Source organism: Protobothrops mucrosquamatus, unplaced genomic scaffold (assembly GCF_001527695.2).
Source record: "Protobothrops mucrosquamatus isolate PMUCROS unplaced genomic scaffold, P.Mucros_1.0 scaffold69, whole genome shotgun sequence".
Classification (NCBI taxonomy): Eukaryota; Metazoa; Chordata; class Lepidosauria; order Squamata; family Viperidae; genus Protobothrops; species Protobothrops mucrosquamatus.
The window spans coordinates 791,591-808,422 of NW_015386447.1; the positions used below are offsets into that span (position 1 = coordinate 791,591).

General features: G+C 39.8%; 1 protein-coding gene across 3 annotated transcripts; it reads left to right on the top strand.

Annotated features, from left to right (window-relative positions):
• The first annotated feature begins 1,808 nt into the window (after positions 1-1,808).
• Positions 1,809-13,222, top strand: FAM162A (family with sequence similarity 162 member A). Of its 3 annotated transcripts, none has more exons than XM_015812126.1 (6): positions 1,809-1,929; positions 2,136-2,270; positions 6,626-6,728; positions 9,476-9,584; positions 10,474-10,652; positions 12,693-13,222. In XM_015812126.1, exons 1-6 carry the CDS (start codon positions 1,914-1,916, stop codon positions 12,724-12,726), a joined length of 576 nt encoding a protein of 191 aa, XP_015667612.1. In that variant the 5' UTR covers positions 1,809-1,913; the 3' UTR covers positions 12,727-13,222. The 3 variants fall into 3 exon arrangements, with proteins under 3 accessions (XP_015667612.1, XP_015667614.1, XP_015667613.1); XM_015812128.1 differs by lacking the exon at positions 12,693-13,222 and adding an exon at positions 10,990-11,179; XM_015812127.1 differs by lacking the exon at positions 10,474-10,652.
• Positions 13,223-16,832: the final 3,610 nt, after the last annotated feature.

Below are 16,832 nucleotides of genomic sequence, written 5' to 3' on the forward strand. Positions count from 1 at the left end.
TCCCTCTGATGTAAAAAGGGGTGAAAGGTATCTTACACAAACAAACCTTATAGTTGTTGTTGGATCCCATTGGCTTGAAGGAGGGAGTGGTGACAAAGGACTTTTTAAGCATGTCTTGCTCATGGGGATGGGGAGAAGATGTTACCAGTAGTATTATTTTCATGGGTATGGCAGAAATAAGATGCTGCCAGGGTATATTTGTATTTTATTTAGGTGCAAATGAGGATGGGCTCTGTGATTCTCTGTAATGGAAAAATGAGAAAAAATGTTTACTTACAATGCAGCATTTAAGGTATTCATCAGATTCTTATTGTAACATAGAGGGTGGGTAAGGGAACTTGTCCAATCTAGGAATGCTATGTCACTATAAACTGTTAATTCTGGGTGATGACCAACTTGAATGGACTATTATGTTGAAAGAAAAATCTTCATCAGGGTCCAGTCCAAGCTGGGAATAAACAAAATGGAGACTGCTTTAGAAAGAAGGTTGTAGTTTATTGAAGAACAGAACCACAAAACATGTGGCTCTGCAGCAGCTGACCACATGTTGCTGGGAGTGATGGATTTTTATACTTTCTTGGGCTTTTGTGTTCCTGTGGCATGAACTTTGACCTGAGGTTCAGTGTGTCCTTTTGGTATTCTAATGGTAGTGGGTTAATCCTATTATGGCCTAAAGGTCATATCCTGCTTCCCTGGGGATGGGGATGGGGCTGATGGCTGTCCTGTGTTGGATTGGTGAGGGGTTGCTGGTTCTAGGGATCTTTGTCTTTCTAATCCTATCAGCTCTAAGCTTCCTGGCTCCAGTCTTTCTTTCTTTCAGTCTTTCTGAAAGGATTATCAAATCTGCATTTCTTCAGACCTGGCTTCCATTTCGAAACGGATGAGCCCAGTGTTACATGACACTTTGTAGGATGCTGCAAAAATAATAAATTTCATCAAAAGCCGGCCATTGAATGGACGTTTATTCTGGCAATTAGAACCAGCAACCCCTGAGGTCAAAGTTCATGCCACAGGAACAACTCCAAAGACAAAAACCCAAGAAGGTATAAAAACCCATCACTCCCAGCAACATGTGGTCAACTGCTCCAGAGCCACATGTTTTGTGGTTCTGCTCTTCAATAAACTACCATCTTCTTTCTAAAGCAGTCTCCATTTTGTTTATTCCCAGCTTGGACTGAACCCTGATGAAGATTTTTCTTTCAACAATTACAATCCCAGTTTTATTATTGGCCCCTTCTGTCCAGGCTAGATCCATCATTCTAGCCTCAATAAAAGCAAGGCTATATTTTAGGGCCATTTTTCTACCGTTCCACTGTTATTCAGCATATATTTTACCTTTTCCAGTGAAAGAACTAATGTAAACATGTTGATATTTTTATCAGAACATATTGGCATATTAAAGAAAAATATATATTAACAGTAGGAAAGCATCAGAAGGGCAATGAAAATTATTTCCACCCCAGCAATAGAACACATTTCATCGCATTAAAGTTAACATAAAAATAGTTTCTAGAGCAGGGGTAGTCAACCTTGGCTCTTTTATGACTCGTGGACTTCAACTCCCAGAATTCCTGAGCCAGCCATGCTGGCTCAGGAATTCTGGGAGTTGAAGTCCACGAGTCATAAAAGAGCCAAGGTTGACTACCCCTGTTCTAGAGTAAAGAGGCGAGCAGCAGAAATCCGTATTATCCTAAGGAGCAATCATTCTCCCTGCACTCCGCTCTCCCTTTTATTTGCAGTTCGCGCTGGTCCCACTAGTCGGCCTCAGCCACCCAACCTCTCCCGCTCGGCAAGAGGCGAGCGGTGCCATTGAGCTAGTGCACGAAGAAGCTGGCACGAAGGGCTGGATCAGGAGAGCGGAAGGGCCGGAAACCGAGAGTCGGGCCGCGGAAATCCGAGGGCGAATCGTGATCATGTCGCTGGCTGTCGGTGGGTGCTTCTGCTGGCTGCCAGGCAGCTTTTAGGTTTTCTCGCCTCCCAAAACGGAGCTCCTTCTTTTCCGCTTGGTCTCGTGAACTTTCCCCGATCAACTATCTGTCCGTTCTCTTTCGAGCTAGAGGAATCGGAAGCCAAGCGATGGGTTACTTATTGGTTTCTCCTTGTTAATTTAATAAGGCTGTTTCTTTTTCGTCTAGGCAAAATTGTCAGGAGGCTGGACAAACGCATTTTTTCGGTCGCACGTCCTGCTAAAACACCGTATTCGATAACCAATAGACAGTATTGCAAAACTGAGAAGGCCGATGGAAAAAACCCGCATTTCAAAGAAGCAGGTAAAGTGGAGCCTTCATAATTTCTTGACGAATCCTTTGTATGCTTCGTTGGGAAACAATTTACATGGTGTAGATTTATGTTCAAAAATGCAGTCAGGGGCATTTGAGTTTGATTTATAGTCTGCGTTTCCAGGAACTTGTGCCATCTAGTTCTACTAAGATCTGTGTTGTAATTAAATTTGGTTTTGATCAGACTTTTAACTTGGAACAAATGAGAAAATTTTAAGGGCCTAAAGAGTATGAATAGAAGTTGACACATCTGTGGGTTCACACAGTATGCTGAACCAAAATGTGATTGCTTGTTTTTCTTTCTTAGTATGTTATGTGAACTCAACCACTGTTAGCAAACCGTGGTTTTTATAGCTTGATGGTGTGTCAATCCATATAACTGTGGTTTGTTCTGGTTAGATGGACCATGGATTATGTTTTTGGATGAACACAGCCAGTAGATGACTACATTGTATGCTCTATTCCCTCAGTTTCAAAGCTGTTATATGCAGAAAGAAAAACTCCATTCTAGGAAGTTGTATATATGTACCAAACTCCCACATCCAAACCATTCAGAGCAAATTTTTAATTTGCCCCCTAGGAAAAAAAAATGATCGTTTGGTGTTGTGGTTAAGGTATCAGGCTAAAAACTAGGAGATCATGAGTTCTAGTCCCACATTGGGTACAAAGCCAGCTAAGTGCCCTTGGGCCAATTCCTCTCTCAGTTTTAGGAAGCAGGCAACGGCAAGCCTTTTCTGAAATCTTGGCCTTCTCCAGGAAGTCAGAGGTTTCAAAATTTGCTCCTTTTTGTGTTACAAGGAATTCACACTCAAGAAATATATGGAGCTAAGACTTTGTACAAATGTTGACATGGGGATGTCAAAACAAGATATTAAACATACTTAAAATTTATTAGAACAGAGTGGACCAATAATATACAGTCATCCCCGTATATAGATTCTGGGATGGCAGGGAAGGGTCTGGTGTCACTCTTTTTGGAAAAGTGGGTATATTAAATTAGAAAAAAAGGCACTTTCCTGTGTTGGATTTCTGTATCATTCCCTTGACTGAAGTATTTGAGAATATCAAGGCAGAGTAAATAGTCTATTAATAGCTGATAAGAAGGGGCCACTTAGTCATACAGTCCAATTCTTTGCTCAATGTATGAATTCAAATTAAACATTCCAAATAGATAAATACGTCTTTGCTTGAACAATCCAGTAAGGGGAAACAACTACGGTATATCAATGGGTAATTGATTTCAATATTGAACTGTCTATTGGCAGATAGGAGGAGGAAGAATATTAGGCATGTGCACCGGCCTGAGTTATTTATACAAATAAAGGCAAATTATAAATATATATATAAATAAAATAAAATCTTCTTTTTGATAGCTTAAATCCATTAATTTGTCTCACGTGATCTAGTTCAATAAAGAACAGATGTAGCCTTCTCTATATTACATTTCAAGTATTTGAAACATTCCTATGCAATTTTTTCTTCTGAAAATTAAAACTTTTCCAGTTCCTACCATCTCTTCTTGTAAATTTTTGTTTTTAGTCTCTCGTCATCCTTTTTGCTCTTTGAATATCTGTCTTGAATGACTTTTGAATGATTGTTTTGTTTGAATCCTTTTTAAAGTGTGATACACAAAGCAGAAAATAATAATCCAAATGAGATCAAACTAATAAGGAATAAATGAAAAATATTACTTTTTGCAATCTGTACTTCTGCATTATTGACTCATGCTCAGTTTGTAATTAATACACTTTCCCAATAACTTCCTCACAAGATAATTCTTCATTATCTACAGTATCTGTGCATTTTTCTTTCCTGAATGCATAACTTTGCATTTAGTGGTCTATATTTCATTCTGTTACCCTCAGGTTTATTTCTCAAGAGGTTAATTATTTGAAATTTCTCTCACATTCCATCCACTTATGTGTCATTTGCAAGTTTGATAAGCATTCTTTCCAACTCTTCAGCCAGCTCATTAATAAAAATGTTGAATACAGTAGAGGGCTTATAACTAAAGTCTGACAAGGAATCTTCAAGAAATTGAGTTATAGCTTTGGAGCCAATTACATATTTCTTTAATTGTCATGCCATTCCACCATTGTCTAATTAGTTGAATAATCAGAATATCATGATGTACAATATTTCCACAATTTATTAAGGAAGTTACTCAATCAAAATATGAGATAAGGTTAATCTGACTTTTTGACAAATCTGAACTGACTTATGGATGATAATTGTTTCAATATGTTTTCATATTGATCACTTTATGTTTGATCTAGAATCTTATTCATTGATAGCAGACTGACAGGTATGTAGTTACATACCACTTAGTTGGGATAGGTACCTGTTTTGATCATGATCAGTTTCTAGATTCTCTCACATTTAAGCAAGCCACAATTAGCATGTGAAGCTTCTTGAAACTAGGCTCTCTGCTTTAAAAGGGAATAGCCACTGAGAACACTTGAGACATTGATTATTAAATGAACAATTAAAGCTTCTCAATTAAATTAATAACTGAGCTACTTGTAAAGGCTTAGAGTTGTATTGAGCTACCTGTGACACAGCAAAATCCAATTGAGTCCAGTCCTTTGTTTGCTTATACTTAATGGAGAAAAACTTGCCAAACTAAAGCTTTAACCCTCTACCCTACTAATTTCCTAAGAGATCTAGGGTGTGACTACCCTGAACTTCTTCCTCCCTCCCTTATCCAGCTCAGGACTGTGCAGTTGTTTAATCTGAGCCTCTCTCTGAGAAAGCTCTCTATTCTCAAAACTCCTTCCCAATTGTTCCTGGAGGTGCACATTCCATTGCAGTTTATGAGTATACAGAAGCACGGAATTGCATACTTGGCCACTAGTGGCGCATTTGTCAGTTCCACTATTGTATCAATGAAACTGCACAGGAATCGTGTGCTATTTTTTGGTAGAAGTTCACAAGAATCAAAATAACAGACATGGCTGAATATTCAGATATAATGATGAGAGCAGTCTTTCTCAACCTTGGCAAGTTTAAGCTGGGTGGGGAATTTGGGGAGTTGGCCCACATAGCTTAAAGTTGCCAAGTTTGAGAAAGAGTGGGTTAGAGTGACTTGCAGAGTTTTTCTAAGGAATTATCCACCGCTGATGATAGAACAGTGCTGGCTGCATTCTCCTTCTGGGAGATCTGTCTGCTATTTTGAAAAACTACCTGTTTGTGATTGCAGCACTGAACATTGATTTTCCAGCATATACAGGTCATCCTTGACTTACAACCATTTGTTTAGCAATTGTTTGAAGTTACAATGGCAGTGAAAAAAGTGACTTGCAACTGCTCCCCACACTTAAAACTATTGCAGCATTCCCACAGGAACATAATCCAAATTTGGGCACTTGACAACCAACATGTCTTTGCAATGGTTGCAGCATCCCAGGGTCATGTGATCTCCATTTGTGACTTTCTTACCTGGCTTCTGACAAGCAAAGTCAATGCGGAAAGCTGGTTTCAATTAAGAACCGCAAGATTCACTTAACTGCAGTGATTTGCTTAGCGACCATGGAAAAAAAAAAGGTAAAACTGAGCTTACTTAGTGCCAAGCCATGATATTTCCTGTGACGCTATATGGAAGTGAAAGTTGGACTGAAGCAGGAGAGGCAGATTGTTGATGCTTTTGATCTTTGGTGTTGGTCGTGAGTACCACGGACAGCAAGAAAACTACAAGTCAACCCAGAGTTCTCACTTGAAGCACAAATGATGAGGTCAAATTATCCTGCTTCAGATATATTACATCCAGCTCACTAGAAAAGGCTGCTATGAAAATATCCCTTTGACCTGAATATCAGGAGAGAACAATGAAAGAAGGAATAAAGACAGGAAGTCTGGGAGTCACAGAAGTGAAATATCTACTTCCGCTATCACATGGGAGTGGAGAATGAATGATAACTGTACAGTTGCTTCTCTTCGTGGTGGGCTAAAGCTGTCTTCATTGTTGAAACTGGACAGCCATTAGTGCAGAATAGTATGGGATCTTTGGCTTGAGCAGGGTGTTGGACTACAACAGGGGTGTCAAACTGCTGGCCCGCGGGCCGGATGCATCATGGTGAAACTGCGCCCCACCCCATTGCCAGCAATGGAAAAAAAGTAGCGATATGTTGCGACACGTCACGTGACGTTGCAAGTTTGACACCCCTGGACTATAAGATCTCTCAAGGCCTCTTCCAACCCTGTTATTCTGTACTCTGTGTCTATAAAGTATGTTACCCTTAGGAAAACTGTTACCAAGGGGCTCCTTGGCTGTGATGCTGGAGTTCTGATGCTGCCTTTTGTCCTTGGGGTTTCAGGTGGGTGCATTTTCTCTTTTGTTTCTCCTGCAGGCCCCTCCTCTCCATTCAACCACAAAGTTTCTGAATGGGATAAGAAACTGTTGGTGTGGTCAGGCCGCTTCAAGAAAGGAGAAGATATACCTCAGGACATCTCGTATGTTCAGTTTTCTTTATCCACTAAAAATGATTGTTGCCAACACCAATTGTTTCAAGTAGATACCTATTTTTCATGTGTTGAAAAGGCAGATGGTCATGGGGTGGGGGGATGGCGGCATGTTAATACAAGAGCAGCAATCTGAAGCCAACGTGCTGCTTCCTTGGAAGCCCTGGTTCAGCTTTTAGTCTGAAGTTGACTTTGGACTTGCTGTCATTTGAGCCAATTTGCTCTGTCTATAATGCAGTTTGCAAAGTGCAAGGTCGTCCCTTAAAAGTTGTATGAAATGCTTTATAGCAGAGAAGCCTTAAAATCTCACTTAAGATCATAAGTGATCAGGAATTAACCCAGTTACATATATAGCATATACTAGAGAAGACTTTCAAAGTTTCTGCAATTGCGGACCACTAAGTAATGTTTGGAGAATGTGGAGACTGCTAATTCCTTCCTTCGAGGGGAATATCACTTCTTTTTAAAAAATCAAAACTCTATTTTATGCTTTAATAATATGCAGTGTTTAGCATATTCAGTGTTAACTCTTATATGTATTTATGAAATGTACAAAACAATCCTCTAAGAGTTCTACTCAGAAATAATAAGGTTTAAAGTATACCTATTAAAATCTGATGTACTGCCACTTTTCATTTCAGTAACTCTTCTCTAAGCACAACTAAATGTAAATCCACCTGTTTGGTTCAAGGTAGAAGCTGATAAGATCACAGGTGCAAAATGCTCACAAACAGCATAAGAATATACCCAACACCAGCAAGAACAAGTAGATTGCCAGTTGCTGTATCTTGTTAGCTAAGCAACAAAATTGTTTTCTTTGGGCAAAAATGATCTCACATGATCAGGTGTTAAGGATTTGCAGCATATATATTCAACAAATTAAACTTTAAATGATGAAAGTATTTTGAATGTCGAATATATACCAGCCATATACCAGCCATTCCCACACTGATGTTTCTCTGTTTAGTTGGAATTGCAGCTTCCAGAATTTGCATCCAGGACCGATTTTAAAATCATAGAATATCTGTAATACAGATATCCACATGAAAATATCTCCAAACAAATATTGATTAGTTGCTGCTTAAATGCGTCCATCAAAAGAAAATCCATTACCTCCACAGGCAACCCGTCTTAAATCTATTTATCATTAGATTTCCCCTAGCATTTGAAAAATAATCTGCTTTAAGATTATTTTTCTATAAACTGCAGTCTGGACAGTAGATAATGATTTTGTCTATAAAATACTTCCATCAAGAACTAGAAGAATATTATCATATCCTCACAAAATTCTCTTTCCCGAGATTAAACCCGTTTTGCCCAATCTCTCTTTCTAGGACCACTTTTCCCTCTTCCTGTTCCAATTTGTTTGAATCTTGAAGTACTGTTTGTCCAAAGCTTGACACAGAACTTTAGGTATAGGCTGACAAATGTAGAGTAGAACAGAATTACTGCCTGTGATTTGGAAACTCACACCGCATACTTAAGCCATTTCTTTATGAGGAACTATCCAAAATGTTTGTCTGTTTAGCTCAGATAGAGAGGCTTATAAAACATAACAGACTTATAAAACATGAGCTCTGGGATATCCAGTCAAGTGGATTGTCATCTGTTTCAGGCCAAATAAGGCCGAATACTTCTATGAAATTACAATATTGATAGTTATTGGTAGACCACCGGCTTAAATAATGGTTTAAAAAAAAGAAAAATATAATTTTGTATATAAAATTTATAAATTTGATAAATAAAAAATGATTAGGGGACTGGAGGCCAATGTGTATGGTGAACAATGGCAAGAACTAGTCTAACAAAGTGGACTAGAGATATGATAGCAGTCTTCTAATATTTGAGGGGCTGTCACAGAGAAGAGGGGGTCAATAGGGTATAGGTATAGAGTCTCCTACTTGAGCAGGAGGTTGGAATAGATTTCCAAGTTCCTTTCCAGCTGTTATTCTGTATTCTGTAAATTTGATGAGAATGTCTGTTGGCAGCTAAATGGAATGTCTTGTTCAGAGGACCTATTTTATCTGCAGAAAAGCTCTTGTAAAACTCTTAGGATGCTGAACTAAAGAGTAATTGTAGGTATGATTCAGTAAGCTCTATTAGCTTTTCTCAGACTCATCTCTCTCCAGATGTTTAGTTTTCCTTAGTTCATATGAGCAATGGAAATTCTGGAATTTGAAGCTCATACATCTGAATCACATTCAGATTGGAGAAAGTTGTCCACTGTTCATAACTTTTATAGTAGAAGCCTATCCTTTATATTTCACTGTCGTTGCTATTGTCATGCAAATGTGCTATTTCATCTTTTCTCATAAGTCCGTATAGGAAATTGCAAACATCCTATTGTAATTAACAGGAAGTATGATTGCTTTTCAGTGACTCATCTGTGGAGTCTCTTCAAATGTATTGTTTCAGCCAGCTGTCAGTATGCAGAAAAGACAGCTAGAATTGCAAGAGAGATGATCCAGTAGATAGATTTGATATTTTTTCCTGTTGAAAATTGGTAATGTGTAAGCATCTAGGTTCTTATCATTCTAATTTAAATGGCCATGCAGCTCATGAAAGCGACTCTGGGTAAAGCGCAATAAAACAGAGCAAATGTTTTAAACTACTAAACAAGTAAAAATTTAAGTGTAAGCTAAAACCATGGGAGAATTGCCTTCAAGATCTTATGTGCAATATAATCATTTCCCTGGCTCCCTATTTCCATGGGATAACATTATGATTGCTTTTTAAAGGGCAAAGACGATGAGTGCATCAAGGAGCAAGCTTCGTGTGAAGGTAGCCTACTTCGGAATGGCTATCCTGCTTGTGGGTTTTGTATCTGCAGTTTTGATAGGAAAACAGGTTAGTATAAAATTGTTACAGGGTTGAAAGTGGAAACAAAAGTATTAATGGATTGCCCATTATTCAATTATATTTCAAAGCTCATTGAAAACAGTGTGAAGACTCTCTGTAATGGTTGACACAAAAATGTGACTTTCCTAGCTCCTGCCAATCAATCTGCAACTGTCCTATAGGATTGCATTACTTTCTGACTTTTGTTTAAACATCTTCCATGCAGTAGGAAACACTTAGGTTGTGTGAGCCAATGAATCAAATGTCAGTTAGTCATCTATCCTAAATACCCAATAAGCCCCTTGGGTGCCTTTGATTAATGTTATTGTATCCATCATTTGTCCAAAGAACTCCAGACCACATACTTTACATCTCCACCCCTGGTGACCCAAGTGATGCTGTTGCTGCCCTCCAGTGGGGAGGGGCCTGATGGGGGACAACAATTTCAGCAGAACCCTGGCAAGACCAAATGGCTTTGGGTGCATGGAACTTCAAGATCTGGGACTCTTAACATATTTAGTTCTGCATGGGGTTGCATTACTCCAGACAGACCCAGTGCATAACTTGGGGGTTCTCCTGGACTCTTGAATTCTGCTCAAAGTCATTGCCAGGAGTGTCTTTGCCCAACTTCATTGTGCACCAGTTGCACCTCTTCCTGAATCGGAAGTCCCTGCACTCAGTCACTCAAGCCCTAGTCATCTCACACCTGGACTATTGCAATGCACTCTAATGGGTTATCCTTGAAGAGTATTCAGAAGCTATAAGTGGTGTAGCATGTAGCAGTGCAGGCAGTTCTTGGGAGCTCAATTGGCCCATGTTATACTGCCATTCCACAAGCTTCATTGGCTGCTGGTTTGCTTTTGGCTGCAATTCAAGGTGTTGATTATTATCTTTAAAGCCCTGTATGGCTTGGGTCCCAGTTGAGGAACTGCTTTACCCCAATGAATTCAGCCCGCCCCATCCATGCCAGCAGAGGGCATGCTATGAATCCTGTCAGCCAAAGAATTCCAACAGGTGGGATCCTGAAGACACTGCTCTGCTGTGGCCCCTTCCATTTGGAACTTCATACCCCCCCAGGTGAGATCTGCACTGACCCTCCTGACCTTCCCAAGGGCCTGAAGACCTTGCTCTATTAGCATGCCTGGGTCCTCAGTGCGGGGGAACTGTGGAGGTGGTTAGTAGATTAAAGACCCAACCTCCCCCCCCGTATTTATGCTTTCTCCCCCCCTTTTAATCAATTTTTAGTATGCTTACTGTTACTATTCTTAATGTTTCTGGTTTTAATGTTTGTAAGCTGCCCAGAATCACCTCCAGAAGAGATGGGCGGCACATAAATCCAAGAGATACAAACTTGAACATGAAGGAGTAACCCAGTAAAACATAGGCTACTCTCCTTACCTCTCTTCTGTTGCAGATTTCAGGCTTGTAGAATTATACACATGTATATCCTTAGAACAATGATTGTAAGTGGAAAAATGGTGGCAATGAAGAGAGAGGTAATATTTGTTGTATTCTTATGAGCCATAGACCAAAGTGATCTGAAGAAGGTCTAGCTTAAAAATGTATCTCTGGCTTATTTTAGGAAGCAGTTATTTTTTGCTCTCGCTATTAGAATAGAATAGGAATAGAGCTGGAAGGGACCTTGGAGGTCTTCTAGTCCAGAGCTTTTCAATCTTTTCACCCATTGTACCACTTTTAGGATATGGCAACATCCGAGTACCACCAGTCGCCTAGCAAGGTGTCAAAAACTTGACCCCCCCAAAAAGGAAAAAAGTGATAAAAGTACAAGTAGCCCTCGACTTATAACAGTTCACTTAGTGACTGTTCGAAGTTACAATGGCACTGAAAAAAGTGCCCCCCAAGTCAAAGCCGAGCAAGACACCTGCCTGCCCGCCCAGCGGCGCTCTTCTTCCTATCTGAGGTTTTCATTGTTGTGAGCATTTCTGTTGAGGATTGGCAGCGGGGGTGGGGGGTGTTTGGTTTTTATTCCCGTCTGCTGGGTTTTGGTCACTTCACATGACCCTGGGACACTGTGACCGTCATAAATATGAATCAGTTGCCAAGCATCTGAATGTAAATCACAAGCTGGAGATGCTGCAACATTCCAGCTGATCGGCGCTTCTTCTGGGCTCAGCAGAAGCACCAGGGCTGCTTTCTGGCTGATTGGTGCTTCTTCAGGGCTCAGCAGAAGCACCAGGATCAGCGCCGAGCTCCAGCTGGAGCCTGGCATTGATCCTGGCGCTTCCACTGAGCCAACAGCCCTGAAGAAGCACCGATCAGCTGGAAAGCGGCACTGATCCTGGTGCTTCCACTGAGCCGACAGCCCAGAAGTGCCAATCAGCTGGAAAGCGGCACTGATCCTGGTGCTTCTGCTAACCCCTGACAGCCCTGCAGCTCCAGCCATCTCTTGCTCAGGCTTGTGCGGTGCTGCCACCGGATCAGCTCATTTCCCTCCCTCGCTACCACTTTTCTAAGATGGTCGTGTACCATCTGCTAGGTGCCAATGTACCACAGGTGGTACCCGTACCACTGGTTGAAAAGCCCTGTTCTAGTCCAGCCCCGTTCGAGCAGGAGAACCTATACCATTTCAGACAAGTGACTGTCTAGTCCAGACATGTCAAACTCGCGATGTCACATGACATCGTGCAACGTATTGAGACGGTTTTGCCATTGCCGGCAATGGGGTGGGCGTGGCTTCCGGATGACGTGTCCGGCCCACGGGCCGGCAGTTTAACACCCCTGGTCTAGTCACTTCTTAAAAACCTCCAGTGATGGAGCGCTCACGATTCCTGAAGGCAAGCTGTTCCACTGGTTAATTGTCCTCACTGTTAGGAAGTTTCTCCTTAATTCCAGGTTGCTTCTCTCTTTGGTCTGTTTCCAATCATTATTTCTTGTCTTGCCCTCTGGTGCTTTGGAGAAATCTGAAATGTTTGCTGATTTACTCTTGTGTTATCCAGTAATCTAACTAGATATCCAGATCTATCTTCTGTCCATTCCTGTGTTAGGAATGTTTTAAGTATTACAGATAGGTGAACATTAAAGCATCTATTTGCCATGCTGTAGAAATAATGACAGAATTAACTGTCTCTTACTTTCCATGTTATGGTCATTCTGCAGGACGTTCAAAAATATAGATCACTACGGTATATGAACCCAAGTGTTGAGCAGATAGAAGAGGCTGCTGAAAGTGCTTCTGCCAAGCCATGATCAAAAAGTTGGTTAGAACTGTTGGTGTGCAAAGCTGGTTTTCATCATGAATTGGAAGAGCAACTTGAGAAACATTTACTTCATTTTTTCACATTTCAAAAAGAGAATTTATAGTTCAATGATACTTCTAAAATTTTCATCCTTTCTCATGGAAAGACTCCCATTTCTGACTAAAACAAAAGCATCCTTTGTTTTTGAAAAGCTGAATCTCTGTATTAGAATGTTTCTTTAAATCCTGGATGCTGGATATGTATTAAAAATCTATGTAACCTGTAAAATACATCCTGCTCTAACAATAAAAGGATCTATCCAGGATACTGAATTCATCTGAACTGGGTAACATATGCATGAACGATAAAATAATTCATACTTATTCCCACTTATCTGATTTTAAATGTAAATTTAAAGAAGCAGTAAATGGTACTTACCTTGTTACTATACTCCCAAGTTGTATCTCTTTAGTATGTCTTATTAATTGTGGATGACTGATGTAGCAGTTGTATCCAAAGTTCTTTCTACTCTTAGGCATTTTTTGCATTTCGTGAAATACCGGTAAGTGTCATGTATGATTTAATTTCAAACCAGAATACTGAATTGACATAAGCCTAAGAAATTAGGAATCATTTCCTGACATTTGAAGAAATGCATGGTATTTAATAAACAATAATCTAACAGCTATAAAGCTACCTAGAATATGAAAACCTTAAGAAATCGTACAGCACACTTTTACTTGCTTCCCAATATTGTTCATGCCAATATTTATTTTAAATGGGAACTCATTTTTGTTATTAAATGAACATTTGAAAAGATGCAAAAGGCTGGAATTTAAAAAATAGTCAGATCCATTCCAAAAGTTGCTACTAAAGTTTAATATGAGTTTTTCATCTAAGTATTAAATTTGATGTTACTGTGTATCATATTTGGCTGGTAATAGCACTGAATCTTAACCTTGTAGTTACAGCATGTGCAGAGTTGGTGTTGAACCAGCTTTGCCCAATAGTTATGGAAGTATAGCTGACAATATTAAAAGCAAAGCAGGTAGCATCAGTTGGAAAGGTCATATTTCATTTTTTTTTGTAATGTAAGGTCAATGGATGGGGCGATGAACTATGGTAAGAAGAGAGTTCAGAAAAGCCTGTTTTGAACATTGGTTTTAATATTAATCTTGACTGAGGAAAGTTGGTCATGCCCAGTACAGTTTCTAATACAGGTAGTCCTTGACTTAACAACAGTTGAGCCCAAATTTTCTGTTAAGTGAGACATTTAAGTGAGTTTTGCCCTATTTTACAACCTTTCTTGCCACAGTTGTAAAGTGAATCACTGCAGTTTATAAGTTAGTAACTCAGTTGTTAAATGAATCCGGCTCCCCCACTGACTTGGCTTGTGAGAAGGTTGCAAAAGGTGATCACGTGACCCTGGGGATACTGCAATGGTCATAAATATGAACCAGTTGCCAAGCACCTGAATTTTGACAACATGATCATGAAGATGCTGCAAAGGTGGTAACTTTGAAAAACATTTTTCAGTAGTGTTGTAACTTTGAACAGTCACTAAATGAACTGTTGTAAGTTGAGGACTACCTGCACCATGGAATGTCTTGTGGAATAGTACAAAAAATCACATCCAAATGCCAAAGAATGAACACCCATGAAGATGAATTCCTATCTGTGAGATTCAGGACAAATACATTTCAGGATTATGCAATAGCAGAACAAATGGGGGAGGAGGCATGTTGGAAGTATTCTCACAAAATGACTTCCTTGATGGGTATGGCCAATCACAAAGGATAAAGTGGAAGGGCATGATATCATCCATTGCTTGCTTCATCTTTTTTTAACGGACAATTGGGGATACATACCAAAATGCCCTTAGTTGAAGCCACTTGCCTTTTTCCATTGCAAAAAAATGTCTATGGGTCTTAGGTGGGCTGGAGCATGCCAATTTCAAAATTAGTTAAATTAAAAGATTCTTTAAAAATGAAGTCAGATTGTCAGAGAACATGGCTGACAGTCAGTTGTCTAATGATACCTTAATAGCAGGTGGCCTACCTTGCTGTTTCAGTGACAATACAACTCAGATGGGATCCCAAGTGCAATGCACAGAAGATATGTTTAAAAGTTTGAAAATTAAAGCATTAAATTTAAATTAAATGCAGGAAAAAATAGAGAAAGAAATATAAATTAAAAATAAGATGCAGCTCAACTTTTCATAAATGATCAAAGGAGAACTGGAGTCCCTTGTGCATTATTAATGGAACCATAAAGGCTTTACTAAAATCTCTTCTGTGCTTTATTCAGCACGAAATCTGTATCTGGGGCACAAAAAGGATTCTCTATAATAACTAGATCACTGTGGGATACTCTTGGCAACCTATGCTCAAATTCTTACTGTATTGTGCTTAATAAGAATGTTACTGTATTTTTCCGTCTATAAGACGCACCCTTGTATAAGATGCTCTGGCATGCAAGTTTCTCTGCGCCGAACAGCTGAGCTGGCAAATCTGGAAGTTCGGCCAGCCGACGATCTTGCCCCCTCCCCTTCCCGTTAGTGGCAAGCCCACAGGGGCTTGACACCTGCACAGGTGGCATGGCAACTCATACAGGCATGCCCTGGGCTGCAGAGGTTACCATTATTTTTGCGTGTATAAGACGCTGCACTTGTATAAGACGCACCTGATTTTTGAACAGGGTGTTTGCAGGAAAAAATAGCATCTTATACACGGAAAAATACGGTATATAGACCATGCATTTCATAAGGCAACATCCAAGGTGCTAAACTGCAGGTTAGTAACTGTTTTCACTTAGAATTTTGGTCAGAAGAACAAAATGACATTTCACTAGGACACACAAGATCTGTCTCTTCCCGATTGCAGATTTTCTTAGCTGTTAATTGCAAACTATTTGGCAGAAGAGCCAATTTTCCATTGGGGCTGTCCTTACACAGCAGTTACGTTAACCATAGTGCTGTCCATACATACTTATCAATGACATTCTAGCAACTGGATAGCAACTTGAAATTCAAATTCTCATTATTTTATTTGACATTTCCCCAAAAACTATGACAAAGATCATCTCATCTGCCTTAATGCTAAATTAAATCTGCTGTTGTATTTTTGGGATTTGTCAGTGACGTGTAACTTTTTCTTTAAAAATTACACATTTTTCTTAAGACAAAAAGAAAACATTTTATGAAATGTAATTCCTCACTTGAATAATGCTGATTATGTTCTGTAGTTTTGGCCAAGCTTACTGGAAGAACCAGATTCTTCCTTACTTTCCGGTTGAAAATGTCCACTGCCATTCAGGTTCAAGCTACAGGTAGTTCTCTACTAAGGATCAGTTGTTTAATAACCAAAGTTACAACATTTTCAGAAAGGGTGCTTTATGATCTGTACAGCACTTCCGGCCATTGCAAAACATCACCCCAATGGTCACAAGACTGAATTTCAAGCAAAAAATACCCTTTCTGCACAATGGATTCAGACTTACAACCACATGATTCACTAAATGATGACTGTAAAAATGTTCTAAAAATTTGGTCCAGTCATGTGGTATCTTGACATATAACTGCAATAATTAAAATTCAGGTCCCAACTGTGGTTGTAAGTTGAGGACTGTAGAATAATAGAAGAGAGATAGCCTTAATTTTTGAAATTGGCCCTGAATTCATGAAGTGATGGCAAAGTACAGGCTATCATGGAAGGAAAAGAACAGTTCTGCCTTCCACATTCATTTTCCTTCACTCTTCTGACCTACCTTGCAACTATTAAGAGCAGGGGTCCCCAACTCTCAGGCCACAGCCCGTTTGGAACTGGGCCACACAAGTGGTGGGCGAGCATGCGGAACTCCACTCGTGTAAGCAATGGGTGCTCATACAAGCAGTGGACACTTGTATGAGTGCACAAAGCTCCACTTGCACAAATGGAGCTGTGCATGCACATGCACCTGTCTCTCACACAGAACCATGCCATCTCCCCTCCCCCAGGCAGCCAAGCCAGAAAGGTATTCGAGGAATCTTTGCTACTGCCAAAAATCTTGTGACTATAACTGG

Excerpts from the sequence above, each read along its gene's own strand:
- FAM162A (XM_015812128.1), top strand. Across the intron at positions 9,585-10,473 it reads CAGTTTTGATAGGAAAACAG|CCCTGTATGGCTTGGGTCCC; the intron begins GTTAGTATAAAA and ends TTATCTTTAAAG. Across the intron at positions 10,653-10,989 it reads GGAACTTCATACCCCCCCAG|ATTTCAGGCTTGTAGAATTA; the intron begins GTGAGATCTGCA and ends CTTCTGTTGCAG.